This window comes from Toxotes jaculatrix, chromosome 4 (genome assembly GCF_017976425.1).
Source record: "Toxotes jaculatrix isolate fToxJac2 chromosome 4, fToxJac2.pri, whole genome shotgun sequence".
Classification (NCBI taxonomy): domain Eukaryota; kingdom Metazoa; phylum Chordata; class Actinopteri; family Toxotidae; genus Toxotes; species Toxotes jaculatrix.
Window position 1 is genome coordinate 25,777,822 of NC_054397.1, and position 17,880 is coordinate 25,795,701.

A 17,880-nucleotide genomic window follows, 5' to 3' on the forward strand; every position below is an offset into this window, starting at 1 on the left:
AAAGGGTTAATCCAGCCACGGAAAGAAGTAGAAAAATAGTTATGACCTTGTGTTAATAGATAGGTATTGAATTATATGAATGAAAATGGGGGAACAGGGCCAGAGGAAAAGACATGGGAAATTCCTGAGTTATAAAATGAAGATCAGCGAACAGGAGAGTTGCTGAGTGACTGGATCTGGGCAGAGTGCCTTGTGGAGCTCTTATGGTGGCGCCCGTGCATGTCTTATTTCATACCGATGACTTTTAGAGGAAAATGACTGATATCCAAGCAAACACTCAACAGCAAAAGTCTGCTTCACTGACTTTTATGAACCTCTCCTGCTTCATTCATCTGGGTTTGTTTCCACTTTTATTGATTTCATTCACTCTGCACAACACATGGACACAGAGCCGGACGGAGCGGAGCAGGGATTCAGATCTAATGCACACACACACACACATGCACGCAGACATACACATACAAGCAGACATACACAAGAATTTTCTTTATTCAACTCCTTTAAGATTATGTGTGCGTGTCCATGCATGTGCACATGTGTGTGTGAGTTGAGGTAAGTGATTCTCTGCATGGGCTGCTGTTAAAGCCATGGATGGAGTCAATGGGAAAGTATGTGTTTGGTTTTGTCACACAGACACACACACACACAGAGCACTTTCACAGGAGCTGTGAGGATGGAAAAAGCTGCAAAGGAAATTAAAAGCGAGACAACATTGAGTTTTTGTTTCTCAGATCTTTCTTTTTTTTCAGCTTTGAAAGTGGTCGCATTTTTTCATGTGTGCAAATAGAAAAAACTGAGCAGACGCAGTGAGCTGAAATCTGTAACCTTTAACTGAGACACAGTGTGCATCACAAGGTTTAGGTGCCTTTCTCTGTGACATTACACCGAACAGCCACAGACAAGGCTGCAGCTGCTTTAAATACACTATAAAATTCATAAACAACACAATATAACAAATACGAGAGAGAGATGGACAGAAGATAAAGATTGGGATCATTATCCTAAAAACAAATCTAACATAGATGGTGATAAAGGTCGATATACAGCACCATGAGTACATAAGGATTTTGTGGGGCAATTTTAAAATGATCCATTTTTACTAATCACTTAAAGCATAAAGGTATTCATGGGCTGGTCCCTCTGCACAGTGCAGACCTGCTGAGTCCTTATGAACCAGTCCACAGCCTTAGATCTTCAGACAGGTCTTTACATACCGTTCCAAACTCCAGATTAATAACAAAGGGGGACTGGGCCTTTTCGGTCACGGCCCCAGAATTATGGGATAGTCTGCCAGAGGATCTGAGGCTCACAGATGTGCTTTTATGTGATGTTTTTATGTGTCTTTTATCTTTTAGCACCCATGGTTTTAATTTTGCCTGTTGATATGCTTTTCTTTTCCTTTACCTGATTCCTGTGGGCATCACTGTGTTTTTGTTTAAACGCTTTAATTTAATTTGTATCGATTATTTATATGTTCGTTTGTTTGTTTTGTGTGTGTTTTGTTTAGAAATGTGCAGACAATGTTAAGCACTTTGCAAACAATGTTTTTAAAAAGTATTATATACAGTTTTGAGTATTGTTAATATTATTATTCAAGCAGCTACAACAGATATTTTTATAATCAGAATGTTTCCAATGACAATGTGAACACAGCATCACGGTGTGAGAGGTGTCGCTCGTAGTGATGAAGCTACAGAGGATTATCACACGACTCTGCTCTGCTTTTCAGCTCATTGTTTATCTGCCTCAACCACGACCTTACTGTTTTGCTTCAATCTCATTTTCAGCAAGCAAAGCACAGCTGGTCAACATACAGGAGCATTTAGCAGCTAAAGAGCTGGAGGTTTCCCTCAGCAGTTGGTAGAGACTAAAAACAGAGCTGAAAGTGAGGGAAAACTGGACATAAACAACAAAAACGAGAGTAGATAAGCAACTTTGCTAACAAGTTCATTCACCATATTCATTTAAATAGCAGTGACTTGTCATTGTTGTGTTCACAGCTTATTTCCACTGTCACCATTTGGCTAAAGAAGCATCACTTAATGTAGGTCTAAAGAGACCAACACTGACCAGGGGCTCACACACAGTCATGTGTCGACAGCTTACGGCATCTGACTGGCAGAACATGAGAGATAATGAAAGGCTGACTGAGGCAGCAGCAGAGGAAACGAGAAAACAAATTTCTCCAGAAATGAGGCGACAGAGTGTTTCAATAAAAGAAGAATATGACATCTGAGACAGTGTTAAAAAACTGATGCTTAAGTGTTATTTTTGTGTGTGTGTGAGTGAGGAGTGTTGCGCAAGGTTATGGAAAAATGTGGGTATGTTTACTGTGAGCGAAAGAGAACAAAAAAGAAGAGAAACAGGGAAGAGAGACAGATGAAAGGAAGAGAGAGAGAGAGAGGGGATGGGAGGGAGCAGAGAGACATTAGGACAGAGAGGGAGAGAGAGTTTTATTACTCCTGTGAATGTGTTTGTCAGGCTGCCAACAAGTGCAGCTGGCATTCTTCATTTCCAGAGCTCCTTCAATATATGGCAGAAAGGAAAGGAGAACTGTCAAGACACAGCTCAGCTTTAATGTTTCATCAGTCAGCAGTCGACTACATTTCCTGACAATATGAAGGAAAGTGCTCAGTCACAACTAATAATGTGAGAATTTGAAACACGGATTAAAACTCGACAGGATAAAGTCGACTCTGAGCGTATAAATCCATAAATTCTCTTATGAATGCACCAGTAAGAGTTCCTGAGGGACACAGAGCTATTTATTTTTATTTTTTTGTAATTTAAGGGTCAGAAACATGTTGAGTGAAAAAACTACTCTGAGTCCCAACAGAAGAAGATTTTATCTTCACACGCCTGTTTATGAAATGACTGAGGATGGTCACTGGACCAGATGGCAGCTAATCAACTGATTTATTGATGATCAGAGCTTTTAGTAAAAGTATTGAAATGAATGTAATAAATGGATCTACAACGTGAACATTAAAGCTAGCTGAACCACAACAAATCATGCTCATATCCCCACAAACAGAGGTTACAGCTGTGAGACTCAAACAGCTCGTCAACTGACACTAAGCCACTGGGCCTCTGTTGGTTGTCTATGGTATTACATGTTACACGTGACCTCAGATTAGTTCCACACTGTGGGTTTGAGGATGTTTTACGAGTTTTTATTTAAGAAATGAGCCTCTTCAGAGTCAGATTCGGGTCTTAACCACATTTAGACCAGATATGTAATTACTAGGTTTTGGTTTTGGGGGGCAGTATAACACTAGTGATTCAACCTATTCAACCGGTTTATAGTTTTGTTGTGCTCCAGACAGCAAGAGTTGAGTCAGCCATCCAAACATTTGGTACACAGGAAGTGAGTGTTTTATATTTATAAGTGATCTGTGCAGAGTCGTCATAAGTCCTCACCTTAAAGAAGCTTCCGCTCCTGTCTGTAAGGCCGCTGGGGGGATTCCTGGACGATGAACTGAAGGCCATGTTGACTTCCTGTCCTCTGGACCGAGTCCCTTTCACGTCTGAGTGTGTGTTTACGTCTGGGACGGTGTCTGCAGGGGCCGGAGCTCTGTGGGTCAAAAACACACTTCAGCTGTGGTGCAACCAGAGGAAATTCCTGCTTTGCCCACAGCCAGTATTATGGAGGTGCTGGTCTGCTAGAAGGCTTTCACTGTGACTCTCTGTCTCTCTCTTTCTCCTCTCCCTCCCTCTCTACTTGCTCTCGACACATTCACCTCTCCTTTCACTCTCCTGCCTTCTCCTCTCTTTTCATCCCTCCTTTCCCTCACCCCTTCATCCCAGTTTGTTGCCTCCGTCTTTTTTTCTTTCTCATTCCAATCCTCAGCTTATTTTTGGCCGAACTGTCGTCCTCTCATTACCTGTCTCTACTGTTTCCTTCCCCTCTTTCATATTCACTCTCTTTCTTTCCTATATTTTGTTCCCATGTCCTCATACATTCATAATTCATTTTCCATTTTAGAAAGCCTCGGTTCCAGCACAGCTGCCCTTCTTCCCCACCCATCCTAACAACGTTTTCGACCTCTGGGTTTTGGTAAGATACTTCCAAATCGACCCTTCGTCACACTCCTCAGCTCCACACTAAGCTGTGAAAAAGTGAGGGGCAGTCTGGTGGAATTTAACTGACTTGAACAATTTATCTAAACCCAGTGGAGCTGACATTTAATCATTGCCTTTTTTGGTTTCCCTCTCTCCTTAGTCAGATTCTGTTTCTCTTTCGTTATCTTTATCTGTTTTTTTCTTTTTTTAAAATCTGTATTTGTCCCTCCACCCTCCCCTCTCTGTTTCGCTCTCTTCCATCTTTCTCTCCAGCCAGGCTGAAACTATTAGGCCAGCCCTTCCCTTCCTGGCAGCGGTTCACAGCCCTCACAAACTGGGAGATGCTCCGTTCGTTTGTCCGTCCACACACGCACTTTCATCTCATCGCTACAGGAAGGAAGCCACCGCCCCCCTACCACTGGACGCCAAGGGGACGGACAGAAAAGAAGCTCCGAGGGTCACGTCAGGACAGCATATTTTCAGACAATCGGATGTGAAACTGACCATTTCTAGAGGGATGTTTTTGTTCTCTTACACTTCTCAAAATGGAAGCATCAGTAAAAGTCCAAATGTCCAGTGTGTTCACTGTTTAACGAGTCACAGTGAAGGGCAAACAAGACTTTGTCTTCTACATCTGCAACTGTGACATTGTTATTGCATAAAAGATGTACTACTGTGAAATGTTAACGTCAGCTATAAATCTTTTTGCACTGGCAAACATTTTTGTTGTGACACACTGTGACAAGCAGTGTGCCCCAAAGCCGAAACCACACTAGCTAAAATTAATTCATAATTAATCTGGTGTCAGAAGCTGAGTATAAGGGTTTTTGTTTGTTATAAATAACACAGAGTCCTTTCTGTGTCCCAGGGTTTTAAATTTCCAGGTGTGGTCATGGTCAGATTAACCTGTTTAGGGTCCATGAGCAAAAATTTGCTTCTGTTGCCTCCAAGTCTCCGTTAGCTAGAGTATAGACAACAGTTTCATTATATCATGCTCAGAGACCCAGAAACAAACCAGTGTTCCTATACTGGAATACCACTCTGTCCCAGGTTTTCTCTGTGTCGGTTAGATTGTGGTAGTTTTATGAAACACAACTTTTGAAACAAATTTGCAAGTAATCAAATTACCCAAAAAGCTACTGTCACACAGTGACACCGGGGGCCTTTGGGGCCACCAATAAAAAAACAAAAAATCCATACTATTGCAAGATGACACGTCGGGGGGGATCACCAAAGCACGATGGATATCCATTACCAAATGTCATGGCAATTCATCCAATAGTTTCTGAGATATTTCAAAGGGTGGACAGGCCGACGCTGCCTTCCCCAGAACTACTAGGAAGTGTGGCCGAAAACTAAATGACTCATCTATAAACCAAGAGAAACTTGACAGATTAATCAGTAAAGAAAGTAATCCTTGGTCACAGCTCTAACAAAGAGCAGCAAAGTCAAGTTACAGTAAATGCTGACTTATTTATATATCTGGTGATCTGTACAGATACTGCCCCCGTTTCCTGACTGTCTCAAAGTAGAACTGATAGTCTGGCACTGTGGTTTCATTTCCACAAACACAAGAAACGTGAAGAAACAAAGAAACAGAGAGGGTGAGAGTGAGAGGGAAAAATGATGAAGATGAACTTCACACAATATTTCCCACTGAGCAAATTCCTGTAAATCAGTTAGTGATGATCCTCTGTGTCCTGCTGCTGCTGACTGCGTAAACGATACTGCTGGTGACAGCGCCAACAAAAACTCTGACAGTAAGGTAAACATTGTTTCCACATGCATAAACCTCTGGAGCCTCAGATAAGTCAGAGAGCATGCTGGGTATTGTAGGAAGATAACCTCCCACCAGGACAGCTCGTCTTCACAGCAGAGGGATTGTCCTCAAATCCCCCAAAACACCGACATCACATCAAACTCTTCACCAATGTTAGTGTTTTCCTTGGTCAGTGCACACGGAGTGTGTGTGTGTGTGTGTGTGTGTGTGTGTGTGTGTAGTCTATACATGTGTGGGTGTGTGTATGTCAGGGCCTCAGCTGCAAGTAAACAAAGACACATCTGAGCGTGCGCCCCCTCCCTCGTAGAACCACAGACAAGTCCCTTGGCACTGCAGCACAGAGACACACTGTTTACTATGGTAAACACACATACGTGCACATGTATGTCTACAAAACACACAAACACACGTTGACCAATTCTCCATAAAGAGTAACAGATGCAGTAAGAGACCCAGCCACTCCCTCGTACATACACAGAGCTCATTGTGTTTTACATAATGATAATAAAAAAGAATGGCAGCAGGACTTCGTTAGGCTCTGTGGTATTTTTGTTTTAAAGCCCAATCTGACGGTGGCACCCTAATTTTCTCCCAGTGGGTGTCAGGACGGCTGTGAGGCTGTGCTGTCCTATATCAGAGCTAATGAATAGCTTCAGTGTTTGCAGGAGCTGGAGGTGGCACATTTGTGAATATGTGATTTCAGTGGCATTATTTCAGTGTCCTTCTCATATTTGACGCAATAAACTCAACCTGCTGATGATCCTTTGATTAATGTAAAACATGTATTTCCTTAACTTAAAGATGTTTCTGTGTTCCCGCATACATGAGAACTTACTGGGTGTTACTTTGAAATAAAGCACCCTTTAAATGCTGGGTGTAAAAGTTGTAACGGATGGCTTTATTAGCACCTACTAAATAATTTACCAATGCTTTATACATCAGTTATTAGCCATTAATAAAACTGACTATTGAGTTACAGCCTGCTCCAAACGTAGCTGGTGTTTATCCTCCTCCTCCTGGTTTCCTCACTGCAAACAACACACACAAACTATTTGGCTAATTTTTACTGTAGCACTGTATACTGTATGACAGATGAAGTATTACTATAAATGTCAGTCCTGCATTATTTCACCGTAGAAGGCACACTATGAACCGACTGCGGCGATCAATCTTTAAATGGCAGCACATCGCAGTTTACATTGCTGTAATCACGTCTGTGTAGTTCAGTGTTGCTGAGGAAACACACTGCAGACAACAGACAAAGTGTTTGTATGTAACTGTGTGTCTGTGTAATGTGTAAGTGTTGCCCTACTGTCACAAACAGAACAGGCTGAGGCCAGAAGTCAAACTGTGGAATTTTCTTTCACTAATATTCAATTAAGATCAATATATTGAATTCACGTCTTCAGTGAAAACTAATAAAAATTTATATTTCCCAATGGTCTCTCTGTCCGACCTTGTAAAAACTTCTCCAACAAACTTGACTGGTATTTGTTTAAACTGTTAGGACAACATGAGGTGTTGCTTCATGTGTCAGTTGTGCGTTTTGTGTCCAGTGCTGTTGGACTAACAGGGCTCCATGCTGCTGTCAGAGCAGCACAGCATGAGGAGGGGGCTGCAGGCAGCTGCATAAACCCACTGCAGATAAGAACTCCCACACGTGGGCTATGTTATTTCCCTGAGGCAAACCAGATGATGGTGTGTGTGTGTGTTTGTGTTTGTGTGTGTGATGTGTGTGTGTCTGTTTGCAGGAAAGAGTGTTAAAGGTGGAAAGATAGTGTTTACTTTGGAAGCTATATTGACTTTGACTATTTACGTAAAAACAGGCAAAGTATCAACTAGAGTGATAAAAAACTGTGATCAGCTCCACAATTCTGTGTGTGTGTGTTTGTGTGGCTGCAGCGCAGAATTTGGGTCAGTGGTTCTTGGTGAGTTCAGCTGAACCGACTGACTGGCCCATGTTGTGTTAGTTAGAGAGGAAAGTCTTTGTTTTTTTTTTGTTTTTTTATAACATGCAGGAATCTGATAACTCACAGCTTTTTTTTCCCTCCAGGACAGAAGGTTAGGATTACTTTCATTTTTTCCATGCAATGTTTACAGACGTCCTGTCACTCAAACACCAGCATGACCCACAGCCTAACCTCTAATCACAGCTTTTAGGAGTCTCGCAATAGCAACATGCAAAAGCAAGAAGATCACCATCAAACAAATCAAACTTCACATATAATAAGAGAGTCACTGGACTAAATCACGGTCAGAAAGTGTGTCAGGCACCAGCACCGCCCAGCCACAACTTTCCACGCCAAAGGTCAGCCGAGCAAAAAATAAAAAAGCCTGGGCTGCTTTCTCTGGGCTACTCCCCTTTAAATTAGTCCCAGGAACACTGCATCAAGCCAAGAGTCGAGGTGGGAGATGTCTCTACTTTTTAAGTTTTAAAGAGAAGAGTAGGAAGTGGAGGAGGAGGCAGAGAGAACAGAAAATATTCTAATTACAATGATCACAGCAGAGATTGTTATTGTTGAGTCATGAAGGAACTACAAAAGACAAGCAAAGAGTAAACACATACTGGAAAGTGGATTTAAATTCCTGCAGCCCAAGACTGGCTGGATTACCAGCTAAGCATAGTGGGTAACTGTTCTGATGGGCCAGACCCTCAGGGGCCCCTAAGCCCCAGGGTCACTGTGAGGCAATTAAACTGTGCTATTTTATTTTATTGTTACTTTGCTTATGGATGTTATATATTAAGTTTGATAGCACTCTCATGTCTGTCTCATGTCTATGCTAGGTTAGCTTAGCTTAGCATAAAGACTGGAAACAGAGGGAATCAGCTAGCTCAATTCTGTCTAAAGGTAAAATCTGTCCATCAGCATCTCTACAGCTCAAACACATACTAGAGTTAGTAAACAGACAGTAACTACATACAAGCTGTATCTTGTTTGTTTAATCTGTACACAAACAATCACTGTTTTATGGAGGAGCTTATTTCTTGGTTGGGACCAGTTTCCAGGAAACCAAACTATTAACTTCAGGAAGTGATTACTCGTCTCAGAGCCACAGTTCAGTCGAATCTGCTCAGGTATGGCCCAAACATAACTCAGTGACACCATGGCAACATTAAACGTCCTGCTTGGATCGTGTGGATTTTACGTTTTTCATTCTGGACTATTTTGGTATAGTACAACTAACACGTAAATAATTTTCATTTCTGATAACTTATGCTGAAAATAAAATGTGGGGCGTGGGCTCATTGCTGCAGCAGGACCACGTCTGTCTATCCTTGCTCATCTTGTGTGACATAAAAACATTATCATTCCAGTATTCTGTATGAAAGTATAACATCAACAGAGACAACTATAACTCATGACAAAACTCACAACTTCATGGTAAAGTTGTACAGACTCAGCAAGGACATAAGTCTTTTCTGGCTGACATCTCTGTTTGGATCGAGAATAAAGTTGAAGACAGGTTTTCATTGTGCAGCGGATGGAATATTTTTTCATCCAGATGTTTAGAGGAGTCTTTGAGGATTCTGGAAATACCTCAGAACAGCTGCAAGTGTTGTTAAACAGCTGTATGGCTTTTTCAATCACCCTTACTCAGGGGTTCCTACATTTTTACAGTCTAGTTTAAATACCTGTACGTACACTGTATCTGTTGACATGACACTTACATGGTGCATATAAACAGAGAGTGTTTTTCACATTACCTGGGACAGAGGACAAACTGCACCTGTCATGCTGTTTTTGGGGGGGGGGGTTGGGGACAGAGACGCTCATCTCAGTTTTGACCTGAGGCCTCCAAATTTGTTAATCCAGTCCTGCCTGCAACTAACTTTCAAGCTGAATCCTGAAATGTGGCAGGAGAAGAAGAGAGCCTATTGTCCAAACACATTATGGTTTGTTACATAATTCGCTCACATCTATCTAATGCTGACGTCCTGCACACAGCTGATATTCAGCTCATTAACAGGCAAACCAGAGCTCCAGCCTGAGGTTTCTGCAGCTAAACTGAGTGTTTGATTTCATGCCCTGCTACAGGATTACAGCAAACAGTGCTGCTCCTGTGAAAGCGTTCAGTGTTAACATCCCCTACAGGGACAGCTTATTCTCACACGGGTAACTCTGTCCAGCAAAGATGACATCACTCTTCATAAACCTGTGGAGTTCTCGGCTCTGCACTGAAGTCGCAGAAAAGAATTGGTGTGACGGGACTTTAAAATCTAAAATCAAAGGACTCACATTCTGACATATAAAGGAGAAAAATCAGAAACAATCTCTCAAAAGACAAACAAACAAAAAAGAAACAAAACAGCTTCATAATCCTGATCAACCACTGACAAGCTGCAAGTTATTTTTCATTAAAATACCTTTCTGCTGATTCATTTCCCCCACAGCAGTAAGTAACCAGGGCTCTCTGCGCCAGATTTGCAGTGAAGCTAATCTCATAAACAGATTCCAAAGAGGCTTAAATAAAGAAACTGAAGCTTTATTATATTGATAAACTTCAGCTAACTGCTCATTTAGAAAAATCGGACAGGGCTGCACAGAGGTGAGCTGCAGAGCAGTGTGCTGTGTGTTCAGTCAGGTTCAGACAGGTCTCGCGTGTTTGGAGAAACTGGAGAAGCTGGAAGTTGCTGCCACCACATACTTTCATAAGTTCTGAGAACTTTAGGCAGGATAGTGAAAAAATCAAAGAGTAATCAGAGGGTGGGTGGGGGATTGGTAGGCTGTGTATTTGTTCTTTTTTGCTGAAGGATCATATAGTCTGACTTTTTGGGGAGGGTTTTGTATTTGTTTATTTATTTATTTCAAGACTGATTTCTATTTTATGTTTATCATTATTTTCTTATTTAGCACACAGGGATTGGGGGACAAAAATGTTTCAGAGTCCATTAGCAGCCACAGAGTCTGTCAGTTCATTAATACAGTCACCGTAGTAACATTGGAGGTTATGCTGTATTTAAAAGTGAAGGTGGTTTTCAGCGTATTAGCCCTCCCCCTCCCCACTCCAGTCATTTTTGTACAGTCCCTAAAATGATAGAAAGCTACAGTATAAGGCCTGAGGGTTGTATCATATGGAGGTAGTATGTCCATGTCTTTGAAGTCCCTGTAAAAAAAAAAACATGTTTGATATATAGCCATGCACATGTACTTTTTACTGGATGCTGTATATTCTCAGTTCATGCTTGAGGTATTTGGGCCAAATAAGTAGCAGAGTCTGTCTTGATCTTACTGACCTTTGGAGAAAAACATGCTGCTGTGATAAGATCAAGCCAAATGCTTCTGCAGAAGTAATGCAGCATCTTTAAAAGAGTAAAGAAAAGCACCTGGACTGTATATCAGTCTTAGCAAACACCACTAAATAAATACACTTGCCACAGATAAGAGGTGTAACTCTAACTTTTTAGTCCTCGGTTTGCATGAAACTCCCACATCTTACAGCTAAAGAAAGGAAAAACTGCCTTTGATTTTATGAAGCTCTATAAAATCTAATCCAGAGCATCAACCGACCGCAGCCTCCTTTTTTATTGACTCCTGTGAAAGACCTCCAGCTTTATTTTGCCACAGTTACAAAACAAACACAAACCTTTACCTTTCTCCTGATCAGGTCTCTATCCTCTCTGAGACAGACGAAGGAAACTCTCCAGTCAGGTCAGCTGAAGTAAACTTTCATCAAATTAAGAGTCAGCATGTCTAAAAATATTCCACTTTTCCTGCCATGAAAGTTGGAGAACTGCTGGTTAAAGCCACAAATGATGGTTCGTCGTCAACCAGTCCGCTGGTGCAGAGAGACAACTTTACTCACCAGCTCCACTAAATCTGCACTGAGGTAATCCTCCGGTCACGCTCCATGGGGAAACCTCGCGGCCGCTGCGTTGCCTTGTTGCCGTTTTGTTCCGTCTTCGGGCGACACCGAGGAGCCTCAATGTCCCCGTCCTCGGTGGATTACATGGTTTAACTGCAGCTCAGAGACACCGGGCTTGGATCAGATCACTGAGGTCCGAGACACACAGAGGAGGAAGAGTACGAGGAGGAGGAGGAGAGCAGCGGTAATATGACGCCTCCCTCTGATTGGCTGAGGAGGTGATGGCAATTTTCTGCTTAACTTTTAGTTCTGACATGAAATATTGACACATGCAGCGAATTCAGCTCAGAAATATAATAATATAATGCTATATTTATCACACAGGCACACAACCCTCTAAGATCCATGGCCCAATCACACAAATCAGGTGTTACTGTGCAAGAAGTTTGATTAAAGGCATCTAGAGAAAAGTTACAAATATACAGTGTAATGTTAAATATGAGTAATGTAATAACTGGTAAGTGAGTTTTTATCAAATATTTAATAAAGATGAATATGTGAAGTGTGCTGTGCATATCATGGGAGCAGTGAGAGTGGACCAAAACAACAGTCACAGGCCAGCAAAACAAAAACAACCAGCTGAAAGATGCTAAAATGAGAATAGAAGAGGGAAGAAGAACTGAGTAAAGTAAAGAACGATATACTGTTGGGTTAAATTTAAACTGTCATCAGTCCACCACACAGCTCATAGAGACATGGGAAAACAATATGTGTATGTAAATCAGTTTATTGCAAGAAGACCACTGGGAACAAGGCCAACATCTGTATCTCTCTCTGACTCAGAGCGCTGCCCAGAGGTCCTCATCAACAAAAAGGAGGATTTACAAACAATTCAAAAGACATGAGCATAAAACGACATTAATTAGCTGGAAACTAACTGCTGTAGGCCTACATTCTACATACTGTATATATCTCAAATATAACTGCTCATCAGAAGTTATTCAAACGTCTGTGTTTATAATAGCATATCCCCCTGATATGTACAGCATAATCAAGACAGTGCCTTTTTGATCTTGGAAATGCATTAAAATTACACACAAAATAATTGGAATTATGAAAGAGGCATGCAAACCGACCAGTATTTCTCTATGTAGCCTACCTGAAAATATACCCAAACCACTTTCTACTGCGTGTGTGTGTGTAAAAGAACAGCCATCTCTGAGGGTGAAACACAACTCTACAGCGCCCTCTCGTGGCCACAGGAGGCGCATCAACACCTGCAGAGGACGCTTTTAATTAATCAGCAATTCTATCAGCATGAGAATCCTCCAAGGTAAAAACAAAATAAAATAAAAATACGTATCTTCCACATTTTGTCCGAACACATGCTAAAACAGAGTGGCAATACTGCTGACAAAGGTGGGGTTTTTTTTTTTTTTTTTGGCTCAAATACAAGCAGGAGAATGGCCTCACACCTCGGTTTAGAAGCCTCCAATCCAAGAGATGGCACAAGAGTTCAAGCAACTGTGTTTAAGAAACAATACGCTGTGAGAGTTCAAAGGGTCATGTGCCATTAATATCCTGTTCCCCTGAAAGTGAATCATTTACATCATTAATTTAACACGCAGGGGGAGGCTTAGGTTCCTACCCCGGTGATAAAGACTGCATTTTCAGTCCATCTCACTGAAACACAAACATCTCCATGACAACCCACCCTGGCCGTGCACCATCTTCAAAGATCACTGTGTTTGCACCAATAAACAAATGTGGCAATATCTTTTCCAAACTATACAAAAACCGATAAATTATAAAGTTCTAAGTTCTTAAATATAAACAACATCAAGTCAGTTTCCAGTACTTAGATTATATATTAGGTACAGTACATTGTACAGCTCTGTCAACAAAGAGCGGAGAGTGTTCCATTTAATACACTGTACATGACCCAAAGGGCTGAAACTGGAGGTTAGACATGATCTTTGAATAAATTAATTCATAAATAAATCATGATTATGTCTTCCCAGTAACAGTGGTATCCTTGGCTCCCCTAAAGATTGTGACACACACACACATACACACACACTCTTGCACGCACACACAAACACACACATAGACACACACAGACACACACACAGTGCACTCGAGCTGACTCTTAAATTCCAAATCTATGACTCTTACTTCTATTCTAAAAATACTTTTGGCTTTAAGAAGTAACAACGTTATATTCAACTCAGAGACTAAAAACTAATTCTTTAGTATAGCACAGGAGGTCTACCGTCTAGAGGGAACTTTAACTTCAGTAGTTACATGTTTAGAGTACCTGTAGACGCCTTGCAATGATAGAATAATATTTCTAATCCATAAAGTGACAGTGCTGGATGTCAGTTCCAGGGAGATCCCTTTCTTATGTGGGTTTTACTGAAGAACAATAACGCCCACATCTACTTGGACATGCCTGTAGAGAGACAGAAAAACAAACACGAATAGACTCTATATGAATAGTGTTAAATATCTAGATTCTCTCTGTCAGTGCAAAGCTAGAGTTGACTTGTGGCTAGTACAGCATGCTAAGTTGGCTGGTACTGAGCATGGGAGACATGTTGAAGCATTCTGAGAGTGTTACTGGCAGACCGAATCACTAACATAAAACACAGGGTGCTTCGGATCATTCAGCTTTGCAAGACTGATCCAGTTGTGCATAAGAGAGTCCAATATATCAGCTAATATTAGTACTTATATAATCCTCAAATATATACAGAGAAAGCCAGTTTTTACTTAAAAATACCTTAATCGTGTGCTTATATCCAAACTTGTACAAAGAGTAACAAACAATCCAGCTAAAAATCGCTGTTAGCGCAGGATTTCTCTCTTTCCTCCAGTCAGTCAGTTACAGTAGCAGCTTCTTCACCAACAGTAGCCTAACTGTCGGTGTTAATACAGTTAAGTTCACTCCAGCCAACCTTTCGGTTCATTAGACGATTGGCAGCAATCACTGCTGCTGGGACTTTCTCTTCGTGCCACCTCTCTGGTCCCCCCAAAAAAACCCAAACCTCCGGTGTCCTCTCTCTCTCTCTCTCTCTCTCTCTCGTGTGTATTGCACCAAAGATAAATCATATAGATCTCTATTTTTCTATTTGGAAAAATAAAAGGTAGGACTTGGTTCCAAGGTGCCAAGAAACTGGAAGCCAGGTGAGGTTTCCTCCACCAGCCAGAGGAAGAAGTAGAAGTAGAAGAGGAAGAAGAAGAAGAGGAGGGGGGTCAGTGGATGTCTCGACACATGGGAAGATTGACGAAGATGAAGACGTTGAACTCGATGAGGATGGAGAAGCACAGAAAGATGGCGTACATGACAAGGCAGGCCAAGCCCAGTCGCCAATCCAGAGTCCACTTGTTTAAATGGACACCGAGAACCTGCAGGTGGAGGAGCCGGAATTAGTGAGAGAGGAAGGTGAGAGCACGGTACAACAATAAACAGGCGAGGAGGTTAGCATCACAACTCTGAGAGATTAGACATTTAAACAATTTCTGCTGTTTGAGAACATCTGAGGAGGAAAAAAAGGCAAAACAGACTGAAGAGAAGAGACTGGAGGGGCCATGCCACGAAATGCATCGTTGGGCTGAAGGGCATAGGCGTGGTTTCATTGCACTGGTTCTATTTATTTAACTGTACAGTCTTTACTACAAAATGCATGAAATAGCTGCAGCAGAATCATAATCATCTATTCAGAAGACAAAAATGAAGCAAAGACAGTGATCATGACATACTCCTCTCACTACATCAACACACCCCGTTCATAATGGCAGTGTAGCCACTCCTTGCTTTGCTGAGCTTGGTGTTTCCTTCCTCTGTAGAAAGTGTCGAGGTGATACCCAGCACATATCGCTGCTGTACATGTTCTACAGTCAAATAATAATCTGATTCACGTAGGTTATCTGAGCTACATTTCCTCCCATCATTTCTCTGACTCTGGATTTCATTGAACCAAAATAAAAAGACGGTATTAGTGCTGCAGTTATGAGACACAAATGCCTGCAGTGATATTTTAGCTTTCTTGGAAGATATAAAACTACAAAGATGTCACACCCAGTCACCTGTAGATATATATACTTACTGTGAAGAATACTGAGGCTAGTAAGAGTCCAACAGAGAATATGAGACCTCTGCTGTTAAGATGGATCTGAGGAGACAGACACAGAGTGTTATCCTTTGGTATACTATATATTTTTTTTTTTACAAACGTTACACTGTCGTGATCCTAAATGGCTTTAAAATGCACGTTTATAAAAAGCCTGGCTCAAAGAAAACAAGGCAGAGGCTGTTCTCTATCCTGACACACACACACACACAATTACATCCTGCATTTACAGTTAGGGACTGGCTTTAATTTCACCTACTGAGATTTTTTTTGCTTGTGTGAAGAGTGATCAGCAGCATGCCAATGAACATATAAAATGTTCCCAGAGTAAGGTGAGAAACTGTGCAACGCCCCCAACAAATAAAGAGTGGGTGTTTCTGTGTACAACAGTAGTCTCTTTGCTGTGCATGTTACAGACTATTGTTCCCGTCCTTCATAAACACATTTCTGTTCTATTCTGGTCCAAGTCCAGCAGAATCTCCTCTGGCTGAGCTGAGAAGCACTCACGTTGGAGCCGTAGTCGATGCAGAGTGTTTGCAGCGCCCAGGGCAGGCCTAGGCCCACCAGGATGTCAAACACATTACTGCCTATGGAGTTGGAGATGGCCATGTCTCCCATACCTGAGGCAAGGAGAGCAACGCTGTCAAGGTCTGTATACAGTCAGGAGACAAGTCAGTGATGACAAGTGATATTCTGCTGTGAACAGCCCCTCCCTCTCTTAACAGCATTTCTGTTTTCATCACAGATTCTGATTTCATCTTCCTGTGTTTTGTTGCTGGAGAGTCTATTGGTCTGTGTGTGTGTGTGTGTGTGTACCTTGCCGTGCCACTATAACACTAGCCATGCAATCTGGGACGCTGGTGCCTGCCGCCAGGAAGGTGATGCCCATGATGACGTCAGGTATGCCGAGAGTGAAGCCGATCACAGTCACCTGAAACCCAGACAGATCTCCTCTCATAATACTGTCTTTTATACAAAGTTCATCGGTACATTCAGTCAAATAAAGACTAACACTGGAATTAAATTTCCGAAACAGAAGCATGTTTTCAGTAGCCTCAGTGTGCAAAATGCAAGAAAAAGCTTCTTCATGATTCACATGAATGGTGTTAGTAAATGAATGCAGTGATCGATCAGCTTTCTCTGGGACTGTCTCACAGAAAGAGCATGCTTCTGGCATTTTGCAGAATTCATATGCAGCATACAGTCTGCTTCCATTTAGCCAAAAACAATACGCCGTTTGTCTATTAGCATTTTCAGCACACAGAAAAGTACAACTTCCTCCAGACCAGGATGTGTTTTCAATGTGTTAATGAGGGAGACTGAGTGGACTGACCATCCACACCATGATGTATGAGAGACCAGCAATCCAGATGGTGGCGGTGAGGAAGGACACCATGAACCATCTCTCCCAGCGCCGCTTGGCACAGTTGGGCACGGTGAAGAACAGAAGCAGGGACAGCGGCCACATGAACAGCCACTTCAGCTTGTTACACGCTCCAGCTGGACGGAGACAGGAAGAGAGAGGATAATAGATATGACGCTAGAAGTACAAACAAACCAGTCATTTATTTCAAAATGTCCTCTGTGCCATACCTGGGACCTTGAATGGCACCAGGGGGCCTCCACTGTCATCTTCTCCCTCTCTCTCCTCGTCGTTCTCATTGTTCTCGTTATCCTCATTTTCGTTCTCTGTCTCGTTCCCAGACTCCAGCCGCTGAAGCCTGCACCTTCCATTCAGACCCTGCTCAGCCCCGCCCATGCCATTCTCTAAGCCCCGCCTCCCCTGAGCCCTGGCCGCTGAGTCCGAATCACCGTTGGTGATGCGGTTGACTCGAGTCTCTGTCGTGTTGATCAGTCTTTGTCTCTGGAAGTGATAACAGAGCATTATTAAAGACACCATTCAGATATCACTACCACTGTTCCGCTAACACATCTGGACATTTTGTATTGTTATTGTGTTGTCAGTGGTACTGTTACACAATCTTTCTGAGTCCCAGTTCACTACTTCAGTTTGCTTTTATTTTTTATTCGTATCATAGAAATCAGGAAGGTCCCTGATATTTGTCTGAAACCGAACTGAAAGTTCATTTTCTTTCCGTC

The 17,880-nt window shown here is 42.0% G+C and overlaps 2 protein-coding genes across 4 annotated transcripts in view; both read right to left on the reverse strand.

Annotated features, from left to right (window-relative positions):
* The window catches only part of LOC121180238 (ras and Rab interactor 2-like), a 33,249-nt gene extending 21,408 nt beyond the window's left edge, over positions 1-11,841 (reverse strand). For 2 of the 3 annotated variants that reach the window (XM_041035459.1, XM_041035461.1), the window contains exons 1-2: positions 11,648-11,841; positions 3,421-3,574 (exon numbers count right to left, since the gene is read on the reverse strand). In XM_041035459.1, coding sequence (XP_040891393.1) covers positions 3,421-3,489 — 69 coding nt within the window. In that variant the 5' untranslated portion in view covers positions 3,490-3,574; positions 11,648-11,841. Of the gene's footprint in view, positions 1-3,420; positions 3,575-11,434; positions 11,609-11,647 lie in introns of those variants that run through there. The other variant, XM_041035460.1, reaches the window with a different exon arrangement.
* A 663-nt stretch (positions 11,842-12,504) lies between these two features.
* Positions 12,505-17,880, reverse strand: part of LOC121181324 (sodium/potassium/calcium exchanger 3-like) — a 41,510-nt gene continuing 36,134 nt past the window's right edge. The window contains exons 12-17 of the mRNA XM_041037237.1: positions 17,374-17,644; positions 17,114-17,280; positions 16,597-16,711; positions 16,288-16,400; positions 15,757-15,822; positions 12,505-15,055 (exon numbers count right to left, since the gene is read on the reverse strand). Coding sequence (XP_040893171.1) covers positions 14,903-15,055; positions 15,757-15,822; positions 16,288-16,400; positions 16,597-16,711; positions 17,114-17,280; positions 17,374-17,644 — 885 coding nt within the window. The 3' untranslated portion in view covers positions 12,505-14,902. The remainder of the gene's footprint in view (positions 15,056-15,756; positions 15,823-16,287; positions 16,401-16,596; positions 16,712-17,113; positions 17,281-17,373; positions 17,645-17,880) is intronic.